The sequence below is a fragment of the Bos indicus x Bos taurus genome, chromosome 17 (genome assembly GCF_003369695.1).
Source record: "Bos indicus x Bos taurus breed Angus x Brahman F1 hybrid chromosome 17, Bos_hybrid_MaternalHap_v2.0, whole genome shotgun sequence".
NCBI lineage: Eukaryota > Metazoa > Chordata > Mammalia > Artiodactyla > Bovidae > Bos > Bos indicus x Bos taurus.
Window position 1 is genome coordinate 13,967,557 of NC_040092.1, and position 18,583 is coordinate 13,986,139.

At 38.2% G+C, this 18,583-nt stretch overlaps 1 protein-coding gene across 2 annotated transcripts in view; it reads right to left on the reverse strand.

The window, feature by feature from the left end:
- Positions 1-18,583, reverse strand: part of MED13L (mediator complex subunit 13 like) — a 277,887-nt gene that overhangs the window by 44,027 nt on the left and 215,277 nt on the right. For both annotated transcript variants that reach the window (XM_027566693.1, XM_027566692.1), the window contains exons 5-13: positions 17,299-17,444; positions 14,610-14,804; positions 14,034-14,222; positions 9,697-9,862; positions 7,475-7,579; positions 3,396-4,124; positions 2,377-2,602; positions 1,312-1,414; positions 884-1,008 (exon numbers count right to left, since the gene is read on the reverse strand). In XM_027566693.1, the coding sequence (XP_027422494.1) occupies positions 884-1,008; positions 1,312-1,414; positions 2,377-2,602; positions 3,396-4,124; positions 7,475-7,579; positions 9,697-9,862; positions 14,034-14,222; positions 14,610-14,804; positions 17,299-17,444 (1,984 nt within the window). The remainder of the gene's footprint in view (positions 1-883; positions 1,009-1,311; positions 1,415-2,376; positions 2,603-3,395; positions 4,125-7,474; positions 7,580-9,696; positions 9,863-14,033; positions 14,223-14,609; positions 14,805-17,298; positions 17,445-18,583) is intronic.

Here is an 18,583-nt window from a genome sequence, read left to right on the forward strand (position 1 = left end):
TGCCCCCAATCCCTCCCAGCATCAGAGTCTTTTCCAATGAGTCAACTCTTTGCATGAGGTGGCCAAAGTACTGGAGTTTCAGCTTTAGCATCATTCCTTCCAAAGAAATCCCAGGGCTGATCTCCTTCAGAATGGACTAGTTGGATCTCTGTAGTCCAAGGGACGCTTAAGAGTCTTCTCCAACACCACAGTTCAAAAGCATCAATTCTTCAGCGCTCAGCCTTCTTCACAATCCAACTCTCACATCCATACATGACCACAGGAAAAACCATAGCCTTGACTAGGCAGACCTTTGTTGGCAAAGTAATGTCTCTGTTTTTCAATATGCTATCTAGGTTGGTCATAACTTTTCTTCCAAGGAGTAAGTGTCTTTTAATTTCATGGCTGTAGTGACCATCTGCAGTGATTTTGGAGCCCCCCAAAATAAAGTCTGACACTGTTTCCACTGTTTCCCCATCCATTTCCCATTAAGTGATGGGACCAGATACCATGATCTTCGTTTTGTGAATGTTGAGCTTTTAGCCAACTTTCATGCCCCACTACATGGCTATTATTTTTAAAACCTAAGCTAAAGGGACTACATAATACATTCCTGTTAGTCTCATATTGAGGAGTATAAAAAAAAAAAAAGAAAGATTTTAATATTTACAACAGTAATAACACTAATGGAAAAAAGCCATCAACAAACAAAACCCAAGGGTTATTATTAGAGAGTATACTAACAAGTTCAGAATCCTTTCAAGGTACACAAACATTTTTGAAGAATATTTAGAACCTGAAATATGAGCTCCCAATTCAGTAGACCAAACTATAAAGAAATACTGAAACACTAAGTCCAGCCACTGAAGTGCATTTTTTGTGTGTGTAGCTACTGCAGACTCACCCCAAGTTCGTCGTCATCAGAATTATCAAAGATGTTGTCTAAGTCATGAAGGGAAGGTGCCAAATCTGTCACCTGTGTGAGGCTACTGGAGCCTGCCCTGCCAGCAGCGTTGTCCTGCCGGACATCTGTGGGAAGGAGGCAAAAGGCACCGAATGAGCAGCTTCCTCAAAGGAGAAGGGGTGAGGAGAGGGCAGTGAGCAAGCCCTGCCTGCCAAATGCTTCCTTACGCTGTCAGTCAAATCGAGATACAACTAGTGCCAAATATACTTATCAGTTTTGAAAGAACTGAAAAACAAACTATGAAAATATATTACAGATGAGGTCAAATCACTGCTATTACAATCAGCACATAATGTTAAATAGAGAAGCATCTTCCTCGCATTTATTTTAGCAACAGTCCAAGTGAGGCAAATAATCAGTGTACACACCTGTTTTAGTAGAACTGAAAAGGGACATGGCATTTTTCCCTTCAGGCACCGGCGTGGAATGACCTGGTGTAGTGACATCCTTGGTACCAAATCCATCCTCTGACTGTGTAATAAATTCAGCCAAACAAAACACATGAACAGCAACCCAAAGTGTGGAATATGAGGGAGAACACAAAGAATTAGAGGGCAGAATGGAACTTGTTATGAGCACAAGTGTGATAAACCATGGTCTATGCAACCAAAGGAAATAAAAGATATGTCCTCGTCCCTGATTTTAAACTGAAACCAAAAACTCCCACACTTGCCCCTCAATCTGAGTCAATCAGGATTTTATGCCTCAACAGTACTGGTGGGGTTTGATCACAGACCTGCCATGGTGTTAAAAGCTGCCTTTAACATATTTTGAAGGCTGAATTATGCTTCAAGCTTTCTGGATCTAGATAGGTGTAAGAAGTATTCTCTTGAACTATACTGGTCTCCTTTCATTCTCTTATTTCCTCTGTTCTTAAGAATATTTCTTTAAATGGCCCAGTATTTTAGAATGTTTTAAAATTTAAGGCTAAAGACAGCAGACACCCCCAGTACTCATTTTTGAGATAATGAAACCAGTAAAATTATACTGACACAGTCTTGGAGTAGTGATGATATTAATTCAGAGAAATTAGAGGTAAAGCGCTTAACACAGTAAACAGTGAGCGCCTGATAAATGGTAGATACTGTCACCAATATTCTTCCTTACATTTTGGAATAATAATTAAAAAGAAATAAGCAGGGAGCATAGGCCAACAAGAATTAGCATATGAGAGGAAACATGCACTGTACAAGCTATAGCCTGGAAGCTGTGAGGCTTCATTTATGTTCGGCTGACTTTTGAACAAAGGTGAGCCATGACATAAAGAGGAACAATACGCTGTTCGATACAGTAGTACCAAGAGCATGAATATGGGGACAGAGCAATCAGGCAAGACTATCTCAAACATTCTGCCTCGAAGTCTTCCCACACGTGTTGTACTGACATAGACTGAAACCCACTCCTGGCTGGCCTCTCTCTCTCTTATGCGGTACCTTATTCTTTTTCAGGGAGTCTTTTTCTGTCCCTTGTTTGCATTTCTTGTTCGCAGTAAAGATGTATTTTATGTCGCCATCCTCGAAAGTATACGGGTCGTTGACTTCTCCCAAACTGTCTCCAGGTTGTTGTGACAGAGGCAATGGGTCAAGAAAGTGGAGGGGCTGCATCTGGGGCTGCTTGTCTTGCCAGACTTTAAACCGTTTGTTAGGTTGTGCTAAGAGTCTGGAAGGGGAAATGAATAACGATTTAAGCAAGAAATTGTAAAAAGACCAGACTTTTTTTTTAAGCAACATTTGTGATTTAAAAGCATTTGGAAGCTTAAACTTTAACAACAACAAAACTAAAAAATTCACCTTCAAGTGACTCTGAGAGACTATATTCACAGTTAAATAAATCTTAGTAACCTTTGTCACGGCCATATACTTTTGTCTCTGATTCCACTGATTTCACTTAACAGCAGAGATGGGCTCTGGGGACAGACTGTCTGGGCACAAATTCCATCCATGTCATTTACTAACTGCATGACCCCAGTTTCTTTCTCAGCTATGACATTAAAGGTGGCAATATGGCTGTGGTGAAGATGACATGAGATAATCTGTATAAACTGTTTAGAGTAACAGGTTGCTCAATAACACTCTGAAGTATTACTACTAGATGCATGATATACACATGAAAGCATGCAAAGCCTTCTAAGTGTCAACACACAAAGAAGGCACTGACTGCAATATGGAAAGTCCCATAAAGCTATATTCTTTGATTAACAAACACCAGACCAAAAATGAATTAATTCTAGTTAAGGAAATCTTACAACGAAACCTTTACAGGCCAGCATTTAAATAATGACACATATGATAAATATCACGTTGGATAAAGCATTTGACTTTTAAACCCTTTCCAGATGCAGAGTCTAGAATGGTGAAGAAAGAGCTCTTCAATTTTGGATCTGAAGGCCCTGATTCCTGGGAACCTTGGCCTTCTGTGGGTGGTCAGGGGGTGGGGTGGAGGATCGCCTTACCTTTGCAATGCAGTGCTCTCTGAGGTTACCTCCGTTTTGGCATCGCACCTCTCACCCTGGAGCTCTGGAGGCCGGAACTCAGCATCATCAACAGATGGTAGATGGTAACTGTGCCACCACTTATCTGACGACTCTGGGTTCGAGGGCCTGATCCCACAATATAAGGCGGTCTCACTGACCTCTGCCGTGAGAGGCACTCTTTGGCCTACGAGGACGGTCCGGTCATCCAGAGCAGACAACTGCTGGAGTTCGAGCCCATTTCCATAGAGGGCTGGATTCACAGGGACAGAGGGTGGGTCCAAACTCTCTGCTTCCTGACCTCGAGGCTGAGGGCTGAGTGTTGGCGGCAGAGGGGAAATAGGGGAGTGAGGTGAATCCATAGGATTCAGATTCATTTGCTTGCTTGTATTTCTGGAAGGCACGGCCATTTGCTTATCATACTTCCTACTGCTAGCCACCTCTAAGGAGGAGTCTATCCCTGCCAAGCCTAGCTTCTGTCCCGGTGGATCTTGTTCCATGCATAACTCTTCGGCCACAGACGGCCTGTGATGAAATGGTATCAAGGGTCTCTTTTGTAGCTTGTCTCCCTTGTCCTGTCTTTCTGTTGTTTTGTGCTTAGAAGAAGCAGGAGGTGGTAAAGATGAAGATGATGATGGTCCTGCACTGAACCCTGGTTGTGATATTGTGGGAGGTCGACTGGGGCCTACTGTACGTTTTAAAAGTTTATGCCTGAAATGAGAATGAAAATGAAGTAAGTAAATACACAGGTGAATATAACTATACCATTCTAATACTACAGAAGAGATGCCTCTGACCAGGTTACACCTTTTCAAGAACATGTTATACACACTAATACATCCAAATGGACTCTAGGTGTTTTAATAATGACTAAAAACTGCAACACACTCTGATAAGAAATAATGAACCAATTGCATGCAAGTAGATAAGAGTTGAACCTTAAGAAATATTCGTTAAAATGCCTCTAACCACTACAAAAATACTAATTTGAAAATTCCCAAATCTTCCAAATTTGGTGAGGGCCTCAGACAATCTATTCACATGGTAGTTTAAAACCGAGACCATTTGTCAAGAAAGGCAGCAAAATAAAGCTTCCAATCTCTATTTTACAACACCCAACTAACTCCAACAGAGAATGGTTTATAAAAGCTTAGAGTGCTGTAAATCAGGAACAAGATAACTACGCAATTCTCCCACAAAGTGTGAAACTAAGGGTCAGTTTTAAGAATATTTAATAGGATAAATATACTAAGAGCCTTATATGCTACTATTATTCAAGAAAGAAGGGATAAAAGACAACTTTAGATCTTACAGAAATGTGCTAAAATGAGACAGAAGTAAAAAGGTTGTGAGTGAATATGAAAACAAGACACACATATACAAATGCATCTGTCCCATCTAAGTAGGAGCAGCAAGTCTGCTCACAACCTAACACACTTCTTGGCAGGCATGGGTGTGAGAAACTGCTCAGTAAGGGCCTACTAGATAATGCTAAGGTTTAATCTGCACAAAAAAGTTATACAGCAGGTCAGCCAGTTCCTCCCAATATATAAATCATTCCCAGGAAAAACGTAAGCTCTCCTGCCAGTGTATCAGTAACTCTCTGAGGCCACTAGGGTGGCATTAAATTACTGTTGCATTGCACTAAACGATGCCCTAGTGGGCAGTAAAATGGATTTGTGTGGCATAATGGGATGGTTTAGTGGGACAGCAGGATGGCCACCCTGCCCCATAAGACCATTAAATAGTGTGAGGAGTGGACCATCCCATAATGGGTTCGGTAATCCTGCAGTAGATAATCTGAAAACACTCTTAGAGCCCAAGTCTTAGCTACTCTTAAAAAAAATCCTGACTTTGAAGAAGTCAGTAGCTTAAAGCTACTGTCAAAACGGCAAAAACTGGACTTTAAATCTCCAGTACCACACTGAGAGATGAATGTCTCACCTGAAAATATCTCAATTATATCTTCCAAGGGTGCTTATTTTAAGACCTAAGCTCTGAAAGTCTTTTACATAAAACTTTTTGATGTGGATTTTCTCCAAGACCATTTAACCACACTGATCTTTTGAGATAGATATTTTATAGTAGCCTTTTCAAAGTAAGGACTTTGTGCAAAGTGGATAATCTTATAAAGTCATTTTCTTCTACTACATTTAGCAACTTAGCTACGTTGTGGAACCTTCAGAATAAGGGATACACCAGTAAGGAACAGACCATTACTGCACATCTGTGAGTGGGTATGGGACCTCCCTGAAGCCGGCAGCAGGACCATCAGGCTCACAAGGCTAACTATGTGGCAGAAGCTGGGCCAAGAGTGTAGAAACATATGGTGACTAAATGAATAAGGAAAGCAGAATGACTGTAACAGACATTTCAAAGGAAGTCAGTGTGAAACGCAATGATAAAACTGATCTAGAAAACTAAGGAAAATAAATGATAGTTCTAGGCCGAGGAGGAGAAAACTGACAGAAATGACTGCAACAGGGTACCTGGTTTGACGTCAATATTAAGGGTATATCTTAAAAGCACTTTGCAAAATACAAGACTTGAGTACATGTGAGAAGTCAGGTGTAGAGATAAATATTTAGAAGTCAATGGAATGGAATGCATTTTTACAAATAAGATCTGAAGGGTATAAGAATTTGGTGAGGAGACAGAACAGTACCTCCAGAGGACAAAAGAAAAAGAGTTATTTATTTACACTTTAGGTAAAAATAATTCAAAGTACTGAATAAAAATGTGATAGAAATCAGTAAAAGGGTTATTTTAAAAAGTGAATAAATCTAGATTAAGAAAAAAGGCAGGAAAATATAAGAGGAATGCACAAGTGAAGTTAAATACACTAAAATTTTTATCCTATGTACTTTCTAAAGGTGGACCATAACCTGGCTGTAAGCTGTTCAGAAGTCAATGTTATTAGGAAAATACCTTTTTTCCCGAATAATCACATGATTAACAATGGCCTAGAGATGAAAGCAGACCAGGCATTCAGCTGGTATACCATTCCTATCCTGGGACTAAAGAGATTCTCATCAGCTCAGAGAAAGCACCCTTAATGAGCAAAGAATATCACCGAAAACATCCTCCTTGAAAAATCAATCAAGGGTTTCAGTAGGTAATTAAAACAGCATCTCTCAACAAAAAGCTGACTACCAAGGCAGGGCTTGATAAAAGAGAATCAACTTATAGGAAAGAGGAGCGGGGACAGGAAGAACCTGTTAAAACTTTTGCCAATGTGTATAAACAAACATGTGCACTCACATGTATATGCTCGCAGAGATTCCTGGGCATCGTGACCTCCTCCCCACCCGGAAGCCAATTCATATATGCCACATTAAGAACCCCGTGGTCTCAACTAGAGAAATAGATAGCCAACTTCCAAGTACACTTATCTCAACTGACCTTTGTATAAGCATTGAGCAGTATCAAATGGAAGCAAAGCCACTCTAAGTTGCTAAGAGAATATTCAGAAAATAATTTGGGTTTCTACTCAAATATCTAAACGAATGAGCAACAATTCTTTCCTCAGAATATCTGAGGAAATATTATTTCCTCAATAATATCTGAGGCTTTCCTCAGGTATTATTACCACATATCTACTTCAGTCATCAAAAAACACCAGCACTAACAAGAAAAATTTTCTCTGGAAGGTCTATTTAATCCAAGTTCTATTAATTCAAGCCAACTTGCTTGATATTTATCTCAACTTTATAATTAAGAGTAACTAAATAAACTCATTTAAATGGCAAAAGATTGTCTTGTTAAACTGATGCCTTTAGTTCTAAAGAAGTTATCCTGAAGAAATCTGTGGGAGCTATTTGTTAACAGAGTCAATTGTCTAAAAAGGCCCAATAATAAAACTGTATCCTTTACATAGAAACAAAACAAAAAAAAAACAACAGCAAGCTTTTTTTCCAGCACTGGAAGTAGAAGGTTTATAAAGAAAACAAAGCAAAATGACGTGGAAGAAGTGGTCTGAGAGACCAGGAGACAACGAACAAAATGTACTATGATTCTGTCCAATTCTATCCGATTACTGCTCTGCCTCGGCCCCTACCTACCTAGAGCAAGAACAGCTGACTCTTTGGGTTGGATCCACAAAATCCCAAGTAGCAGGATTGTTAGCAGGCTCTTCTTCAAGAGTTGGAGTGGACATTTGGCTCCTCCTAAAAAAAGGTTAAAATATGTGGTTTGTATAAACATGAGATAATATTCATACCCCTGGGGAGGAAAAGGATGTTAGAAAGACATGAATACATCTTACACAGTAACAGTATCCTGCCGATAGACAGTTAAGAGCAACCCAAGGTGTAGGGTTGGGCGGCAGAGGGGAAGTCAACTACTCTGTCTGTGCACCAGAAGGAAAATCAGATTCAAAATATTTTTATTTAAGATTAATATACATTTTAACATGGGTGGCACAGATAGCAATGAAAACACTATCTGGCACTATTAGCAGCTATTTTTTAAAAAGTCACCTAAATTCTGGAGAGACAACCTAAATCTTTAAAAATTATCTTTTCATAGCATCTATGAATCATATACCCTCAGACAGATTATTTTTTGGTTCTGTTTGTTTTGCTTTATTTCTTTGTTAGACTGTTTAAATCACTCTGAAAACATCTACATTTACTAGCATTTAAGGGCAGCACTCCATGTATATAATGTGAACCAAAATACAAGAATCAAAGATGTCTCCTACATAATAACTGGCAGCTAAAAGACATCTATTGCTGCATAAATAGGAACGCTGGGCAGTCCCCCTGCACTGTGGATCCTACTACAGCTGATGCTGCAGCTCACTGATGGCTCTGCAGGGACTTTGCTTGCTCTCCACCCTCCCCTGCCTTTCTGGGCATCTCACTTCCCCGTGCAGTGCTGCTGATAGAAGGGCTCTGATCTGTTAAGAGTGGAAAGGTTAGTGGTGATAAAAATCAAAGATGCTAAATGAAAGAAAAAGAAAATGTTAACGTGGAAATTGTTGAGGCATTGCAGACAGAAATGAAAATATCTGTACCAATAATTTTAAAAGAAAGGACCATTTTTAAGCAAACAGAGCTACCTTTTAAATTCTAGAACATGACATGATTTCCAACTGCAATTATTTTAGATTCTTTTCTACTAAATCTTTAGTAGCCTATTCTATATGTGTTAGTTGCTCAGTCGTGTCTGACTCTTTGCAACTCCATGGACTGCAGCCCGCCAGACTCCTCTGTCCATGGAATTCTCCAGGCAAGAATACTGGAGTGGGTTGCCATTCCCTTCTCCAGGGATCTTCCCAACTCAGGGATCGAGCCTTGGTCTCCTACATGACAGGCAGATTCTTTACCGTCTGAGCTACCATTCTAGAGCCACTAACTGGGAGATAAATATATAGTGTGAATTTGTTAAAAACTAGGTCCGAGGTCAGAAGGACAGCTCTTAAATGTGTATATATAAAGCTTTGAAGAGTAGTCACTTAAGAAACACTGACTTAACTTCTAAATGAGTCCTTTGGAATTACTGACAAAAATGTCCATATTTGTTCTGCTCCAGAGAATCAAGACTCATTGTTTACTTGTATCAGTCAAAAAGGTGGACATCTCAGTCATATCAAAACATGTGAAAATATGCTGAATACGTTTACAAATTCTTGATAGGTGAAAAAGTGTTTACTGACTACTGTTTGACATTATCATCCATGCAATTAAAATAATATCTCGTCTTAGAATCAATTCCTACTCTTTTCCAAAAATATGTTAAGGAAGGAGGGAAGGAGGTCAGAAGGGATAGACAGGAGGGAGGTGGACAAGAAAGGGAAGCTGGGTAGAGGAAGAAGAGAATTTCCCTGAATCAAGAAACAGAAGCACAGCAGCTACTAAACACTTCTCTAACTCTCATCCGTTTAGTTGAGAAATACACTGTCAATTAAAACATGGCAATGAAGGTCATTTTCCTTTGTAAATAGTGAACACTCATTAGTAGGTATACAGGGAAAAACCATACCCACAACTATTCTCCTGATATTCAGGGTGAATCTCCAAGTCAGCTGTGCTAAAAAATGTCAGATGAATACCATGACAATCTTAAGATGATAAAGAACTTCACAATTTTCCTGGACCAGCAAATTATTCTAACATCTTTGCTTTGAATTTTACCCTATTATGATCAGAAAGATGAGCTAACAATGCAACGACCCCCTCAGGGTTTGGTCACGCAACGGAGCCGTATGACTGATCTTCTTCATGTAGTAATAAAAGGCATGTCAGGTAAACCACCACCCAGACAGAAGGGAAGCACATACTTGGACTGGGTTCTGTTGAGGATGCATTCCTTCCAGACTCGATGGACCATGTGATTGTGGAGTTTTGGAGGAATCTTCCCCGATCTCTTTGGACTGTGCATAGTTAGCATCCCCCCGTCCTGGGCGCCCAGGTGGCTGACAGCACTCTGTGCACCTCCACTCTCACCTGGGAAGGAAAAGACAGTTTGGAAGGTCAGAAGTTTCTGAAAAGGCCTCCTCGTGCACAGACTGCTCAGGGGATCTTCCCGACCCAGGGATCAAACCTGGGTCTCTGGCATTGTAGCCAGGTTCTTTACCGTCTGAGCCACCAGGGCAGCCCCTCATTCATTTAACATAGACATCTGACTGCTGAAACTGATCACGGCAGCTTTGCTGCTACCCCTGACAATAACGCTGTCCACAGCTATGAGTAGATCTGCGTCAGTATAGCTTTCAGTCACGTCAATACCCACACTCACATACCCGCAATGGCATATCCATCAGAAGGCATTCCTACTCAGAGGTTTTGGAGATGACTTACACAGGAGGACTCAAACATGACACCGTTAAAGATATAAACATGCATGGATTGTCTGAGTTTTTAAATCTCAATGCAGTAAATGAGTTTCAAGACAGAAGAAAACAGTAGAGGGAGCTTTATGCTCAAGCAGCTAAAAGGCTGCAAAGCAACTGCACACAGTGCCTGGGTAGGAGAGAAAAATCCTTAACAAGGTCAAATTTCAAATCTGCATGTGGAACTGTTCATCCTTGTGCCTGACACCACCTATGCAAGCTAATACTAAAAAAAAGAGAGACTGACTCAACATTTTATATCAGAGGATTAGAAATTCACTGGTTTCTAATATTTCCACTTAGAGTTTCCAACTGTACTTGGTATGCGATACATTTTCGGTGCCATGCATGCTAAGTCGCTGTCACGTCCCACTCTTGGCGATCCGATGGACTGCAGCCCACCAGGCTCCCCTGTCCACGGGATTCTCCAGGCAAGAACACTGGAGTGGGCTGCCACTTCCTCCTTCAGGGCCATTTTCTATGATGCCTACTCTAACTGTTGATAAGATTAGTTATTGGTTGTAAATATTTTACTACTTTCATCTCATACAAGACAAATAATGAAGTCAATTTTCAGTATTAAATTCTGATTCGATTACTTTTATCTATTTGATTTCATAAACATATTGAGGGTTTTATTCCTGATAGAATTATGATGCAAAATATCTCAAATGAAATAATTTTAAAGTGCTCTGAAATCCTTCACTTTCATGTGAAAAAGAAAGAAGCAACCTAATATTACAAACTAATATTTCTTGGTATCAATGCAAAACCACCATTGTATGGAATTAACTGGTTAGTCTCAGTTCCACTTTTTTAATAAAGCAAACCCCAATGCTTACATTCTTAGGAACTGAAGCTTTCTTGTTCCCCAGAAAAGTACTGTTATAATATAAATGAGATAAATTAACAGAGACAAGAAATTTGATCTTTCACTGCTATCTTTTAATCTTAAAAGTTCTCTAACTTGGCTCACAGGACAAAATATTTCATTCTGACTTTACAATGGATTTTCAAATGCCTATTATAAAACTAGGCAAAGTAGCACAACAAACAGAAGTAGAGAGCATAGCCCTTTGACCCCAAACACTCAACAGTATAGCCAAACAGACCATCAGTCCATGGTATCATAAGGGAATTATTTATGACCAAAACAGGAGAGGTTGTGGGGAAAGCCAGCCAGACTCTTTTCTGATTGAAGGTAGGTTAATAGTTTTTCAGTAGCTTTTAATGATTTAACTAAAATGTGGGTGGTATCTTACATGGAATTAAATGAGACTTGTATTACATGTTGTTAAATGCATATTCAATGCTTCTCAAATTATCTCCATAAACAGAAGAGGCAAGCTGATCTATCTATTCACACAAGTCAGAACTCTGGCCCTCCCAGGTCCCGTGCCAATCTAGGAGACTCTTGGCCATTTTAAGAGGCAAAGTAACCCTCTTTGTCCTATGCCCAGGAAAGCATGGCAGTGTTCAACATCATTCAAGTGCAGAGTGACGAGGCTGAGCAGGATTCTCACAGATGGAGCATTAAGGGTCCTAAGCTGTAATTCGATGTTATGATGTATAAAGCTGGACAAATTAATTTTATGACAAATACATCAGTCACTCTCATTCAGTGTTTCTGTTTTAGGAAATAAGGAGACATCAAGAGATTTATTTACCCAGGGTGTAGCACAATGATATACACAGAGTAGAAATCTAAAGATCTATAGTTGTAAAAGTACACACCTGAAATCCACCAGAATAAAACATTTTTTTCTGAATTATGAATTTAAGAGTTCTGAACTAATCAAAGGTCAAGGCATCATGCCCAGAGCAGGCCTTCAATTTTAAGCTGAACACAAATTTTACTAAATACCAGGCAAAACAGTAACAAATGTAAACAAAAACTGATGACTTCTGTAGTTTGTTAAAAATCCAAACTTCCATATGAAATATGGTTAACATTTTTCAAAATACTGACAATTCTAGACTTATTAATATGTCTTCTCTATGGTGTTATTATAATTATAAAAAGACTATACAAGCGTTTTTCTGCTTTTTCAGTTTAAAAGTAGTTTTAATAAAAATCAACTGATGGCAAATCCTTTCACAAGGGATCGTCCAAATTCTCTGCTCTACTGTATTCAGAGCTGGATGTAGTACATTTTTTCACCATCTTAGCAACTACAAGGCTCTTAAAAACAAAGGCTAGGAATTTCCTGGCAGTCCAATGGTTAGGACTCTGTGCTTCCACTGCAAGGGGCACAGGTTCAATCCCTGGTGGCAGAACTAAGATTCTGTAAGCCGTGTAGGCCAGCCTAAACAACCCACCAAAACCCTAAACCCCTAAGGTTACAAGTTCATTTCTATGTCCCTCACACAATATCTGAGTTATTCCTTCCAGATAACTTAATGTGTGTGCTATGTTGCTTCAGCTGTGTCGGACTCTTTGTGACCCTACGGACTTAGCCCACCAGGCTCCCCTGTCCGCGGGATTCTCCAGGCAAGAACACTGGAGTGGGTTGCCATGCCCTCCTTCAGGGGATCTTCCCAACCCAGAGATCGAACCCACGTCTCTTACATCCCCCGGCATTGGCAGGCGGATTCTTTGCTACTAGCAGCGCCTGGGAAGCTGATAACAATACTGTGTGTTAAAACTGGAGTTCTGAGCACTTCTTTGAATTCTTGTACTACTGTTTGTATATTGCTTTATTGTTTATCAAACACTGTCAGGTACATGATCTAACATGTATAACAGTCCTGGAAACTATATAGAACTTAACAGAGAAGGAAACTGGTGTTCAAAACAAGTAAGAGAATTAAATAAGGTCACTCACGTAGTAAAAACTAAAGCTAGGTTTTAAAAGGTGTGTTCAATCACAAAGTCTATACTTTCCCCCAATATGTCATTTAACCATGCACATTTACTGAATGTCACTACATGTCAAGCACTATGGCAGCAATTTTTAAATACTGCCTTATTTCATTCTCATGAAAATTACCACATGATGAACATGTATCATGCTTGATAGTATGTTTTCAAAGTTTAGAGGACAAGACTTCGTTTACTGATGTTCCTGCCAATATGGCCCACATTAAATACCTATAAATAATCTTACTTCAGCTCAAGTGTGATGATTATCCTTTTCTTAGTGACCATATTTTCAATTAAAACGAAGTCAACTATAACAACAACAAAGTTAATATAGAATATATACTACTCGACAAAGGAAACATCTTCCCAATTTAAATAATTTCTGAATTTTCTCAAGAAGGAAGAATCTTGAAATGGGCAAATTTTTCAAGTTAATTAATATCTGTCATTAGTGTAGACAGATTATTGAAAGGACAAAGTATTTATTCAGAGCTCTTGGATGTCAGACTATCTTTATAACAAGAAAAGAGAATTCACCCAAGACTTGTCCCTGTCTAGCAACAGCCAAGTGGACAAGCACATCAACTATTCTCTGATTTAGTATTTTTCGCCACATCTCGTCTCCTGATTGCATGTGTGTGCACGCATGCACATCAGTGTAAAAGGGTAGATGCATGTGTAGAACTGAAGAGAAACAACGAAGGTGTTTAATTGGAGTAAAGACGAATAGACACAATTAAAATTCTGAAGCACATCAATTGTTTACAATTTTCCTTCTCTATTTTGTAAAATCCCACATTAGTCTATTTCCATCTCTTCCACCAGGAATTTCTCCGTGTGTTTTCTCATCTGTTCCGTGGCAGGGGTGCTACATGACTTTCTGGGATCTCTTCCCCCCAGGATGTTCCTGGATCGTACTCACCCATGATAGCCTGTTCTGGAGAAGTGGGAGGGGTGAGAGGCATCCCGCAGTTACTTGGGTCCTTCACGCTCCCAAGCCCCTGCTGCCCAACAGTAATATGGCCCCCGGTACTGGCCACACTCTGAGGAACTGGGATGTCATTCTGAGAGATCAGCACAAAAGCTGAAGGATAAACCATCCGAACACCACCTGTGAGGAGAGCGAGCGAGAGAACAGGCCTGAGGAAAAAGGTCATGCCAGACTGCCAAATTTATTATTCCAGTGGTCAGAGTCAAAGCTCACTGGTGAAAATGAGACTCTCATTAGGTACTGTCAAAAGTGATAGGTTCCATCCTTTCATAAGTTAATAGCTATTTAAACATGTGTTCCAACATTATCATAATAGCATTTGGAATACAGGGACCATTGGTGCTTCAGGCAAGATAACTACTCAGCAAATACCACTGTGTCAAGAGAATTCAAAAAGATGGGGAAATTATGGAGATTATTTTTGATGAATCTGAATGATTATCTTTTTAAATTAAGCAAGATGAAGAAGACAGAATTAAGTTCTTCAGGCAAAACATTTTCTCTTACCAACAATTACTTCTACTGCCACAGGGAAATCATCATCATATCCCAACTCTTCCTCTTCTTTCATTTCTTCTTTCTTTTTCAGCACCATTGGGTAGAAATACTGCCATTCCTCTATCAACTTACGGGTGGCTGGGTCTGACATCTTGTATGCTTGGCCTGTTAGCGTGCCGTTTAAGCCATAAGGACTTACCAGTACTGAAGCAGACAGGAGAAACATGTGTTACACATCAGAGTAATAATTCCTACTTAAGTGTAATGCTACATACACGGTAGTTTTAGGGTGAGGCATATTATCATTTGATGTATACTGCTCTTTATTTCCTAACTCCTTTTTAAGTGTAATTTTAAAAAATTTCTAATTTTAGTACTTTTTATATGCCTCTCAACTCAAATCAATTTTTGAAGGAAATCAAATGGGAGGAGATATAATTAACACCATCAGACAAGTACATCAACACACAATATATAAGCTATCTATACATAAGCTATCTACATATTACCTATCTATACATTAAAGCATATAAACATCAATTTGGTAATAGCTCATACAGTGTGAATACTGAATCTTCCATGACAGAAGACCATTCAATACATATATCCTGAAACCAGCCTGGGACTTGAATGCTCTCCCTATGATTTCCTGAGACTTCCTAATATTTGAGGTAATTTAAAAATAATACATAAATAAAACGTCTATTGGCAGAAAAGTCTTAATGTACCAAATCTGAAACATAATGTTATGTATAATTTCGGTTACAACTATTTTAGAGGTCTGCTGATTAAACAACTCTAAAATAAAATTTATTTTACGTAAAGTAAAGGACTTAAAAAGTCCTTTTCTCTTACTCTTTTACCGTTTGACCTTGATGTCATTTTCACTGAGCTAGACACAAAAATGCAGTTAACATAACACTGTATAACTCAGTTCTTATTCTCACAGTGAGTATTTCGACATTTCAAATAACACTTTTCTAGGGATAAAAGTCACTTTTCCTTAATTCTGATTTATAAAAACAAATCTCAGCATAAGCATTAACTGGGAGGTCCTTTTGGGAGACAGTTTTTTTGTTAACTGCTGGATGATATGTCACATCAATCAAGACAGAGATGGTTAAAGACATCACATATTTCGTGTTGCCTTCTGCTACTCTGTATGGATACAAATGGAGAAATACTGATCTAAGCAACACAGCTAATCAAGGGCAATTTTCCTGTTTTAACACTTCTAAGAAATCCCCACATCAATATGATTAATTATGTTCACTATAATTGTCTATATACCAACACCTGCCCTAAGAATGTAACTTCTCTACACCAATAATGGGAAATAAGCAGGATAATGCCCCACAAAGTCTTCCATGATTCGAGATATTAGTAACAAACCAGTAATATTTAAAGTAAGTAGTCTACAGGGACCAAGTATGGCCAATATTATCTTTCCCAACTTAGAAGCTTAGTCATCTTTTCTCATGACTAGTAATTCCTTTTGTTACTTAAAGTAAATGCTTTTATTTTGCTCCACAAAATCTAAAGTCAGATGATCCTCAGCACTTTCAGAGTCAAGGAAACATAGTGTTTAAATAATCCTGACAATCCACAAAATGAGCATATTGTACAACTCAAGTGTACAGTTTGAGAACTAGGCTGTTTTGAATAATATAGCAGTTCATACATAAAACATCCAAAAAACTACAGAATAATAAAGTACACAGTTTAAAATGTGTTGCTAGATGGAGGAAAATGCAGCCAATAATCAGGACAAAATTACATGAGGTTCAATGTTCTTTTTTACCTTAAAAAAAAAAAAAGGCTTAACAATCTTTAGGGCAAGAAAAAGCTGATTTCATCAAATTAACTTACAATCATTTGTATAAGACCAAAAACCAATATACATAATATGGAGGCTAAACACTCATTTGACTATTATATAAATACTTTAGTCAATTTTATTAAAAATATTTTTTAAATTACATTTTGTGATATACTAAGGCTATTTCAACCAGGCATCTCTAGAATTGATAAGATTAAACTAAAAAAAAAGTTTCTATATGGTTCAATTTAATATTATAACATTTAAAAACAGTTATTTATAGAAAATTATGAATTCCAAAGACAAAACCAAAGCTTTAGAATATATAGCTAGAAAAAAAGAAACATGTTATTTTGGTGATATCTAGGTAATTAGTTGAGCATTCATGAATACATGAATGTAAGTTAAATGACAACCAAATATCTACAACCAACGCAGTCTAAAATTAAAAGAAAATAAGGTATTAATAAAGAAACTACAGACTATACAACTCCAGGAATTTGATTTTGGTTAGAATTTCAAAGAGTACAAAGCTTAATAGTAACTCTCTGTTAGTCATTACAGTCCTAAAACCATAGGACAAAGAAAACAAGGAAAACCTTTAACTTATAAGATTTTTGATCTTCAGGAAATCCTCCACACTTTATTCTTCAACACACTTAAGACCATGTTGTAGCTGAGGGAAGCTTTCAGTAAAAAAATGAGCAAGCTATCATCACTTACTTGTGGTCTTCCCTTTCTTCTTCAGAAACTAACCCTTCCTGCTTAGCTCAACACGTCCATTTCAGATACTACCTCATTCCATGAAACTTCACTGGGCAAGGTGGCTATCCACCAGGTAGGGAGTGGTGGAGAGGAGGAACATCATTGTTTACTTACCTTGAAATGGTGCAGGTGAAGACTGAGCCATGTGGATATGCTCCTCGTTGATCAAATAAATTGGCTGGTGTTGGGCAATCTCCACACTTGTGCATACATTACTTTCCCCGTGAAGAAAGAATGTGAACGCACAGGACAAATGCTCACTAGAAAAAGACAAAATGAGAAACTCAGCTCTACATTTTGGTGGGAAATAAATAGGTGCTAGACACAGAAACACAGACGGGACACAGCTTTACTTTATCGAGCCTGCCCTAGATGGTATTAACAAGCACAAACTTTCCATTGCTGTGGACAAATAACAACGGTAATTAAAGATGCCAGATAAATAGAAAGTTAGGTCTCACTGCAAAACTGGAAATGACTGTGTAGAACGCTTTCTGCTTCCTTTGCACAGATTCTCCAACTATAAGCTCCCAAGGACAGGAAAAGAACACGTTTTTCTACCTTCTTGTGTGTTACTATCTGAACTGGCTTTTAAGTGACTAGGAACGATGACAAAGTAGTTTTGCTTGTGTTTGGTATGACGTAACAGTAAGATCAAGTTTACAATCTTATACCATTACAATAAGGTTATTAAACTTATTGATCTAAAGACAGCAATTAAGAACACTACTATATGTAAATTTCCAATATACAACTGCTAAGATAATATGTTTCTAAATGGACTGGTGATTGATTATATTTAATTTTCACAATTTACCTCTGATCACAAAATTTTATTAAAGCATTCCACTTCTCCATTTTCCACACAATTTGCTAAAAATTGAAAAAAATGATGTGTCTTGGAGAAAAATAATTTCAAAATTACTATAGTGGCACATTCTTTCAAAGTCGTTAATTTTGGCCTTAAGTCACCCATAACATCTCCATTTCTCAAGACAGCTTATAAGAACATTTGCCTGATGAACCAAAATCACTATATTCTAAGCAACCACCATTTGAAAACTCATCTTCCAAGATTTCCTTTTTTTCAAAAGTTCTCTAAAATATTATAAAGTATATTTTGAGTACCACTCATAAAATTAAAATTTAAGTATAAAATTATAAAATTTAAGTATAAAATTATAATGATTTTGGAAAACTGAAATAAAAATGACAACACTTTCACTCTATTCCTACAGGGAAGCATATATTAATATAGTCTTCCTTGACAAGTACGTTGCAATGATCTGAGAAAATTTTGTGTTTTACTCAAATGTGCAGCTTCCTCAATAGGACAGACACACCTAGACTTGATATTTGGGTATTTAGCACAACAGAGTAATCGTAAGATAATAAACTG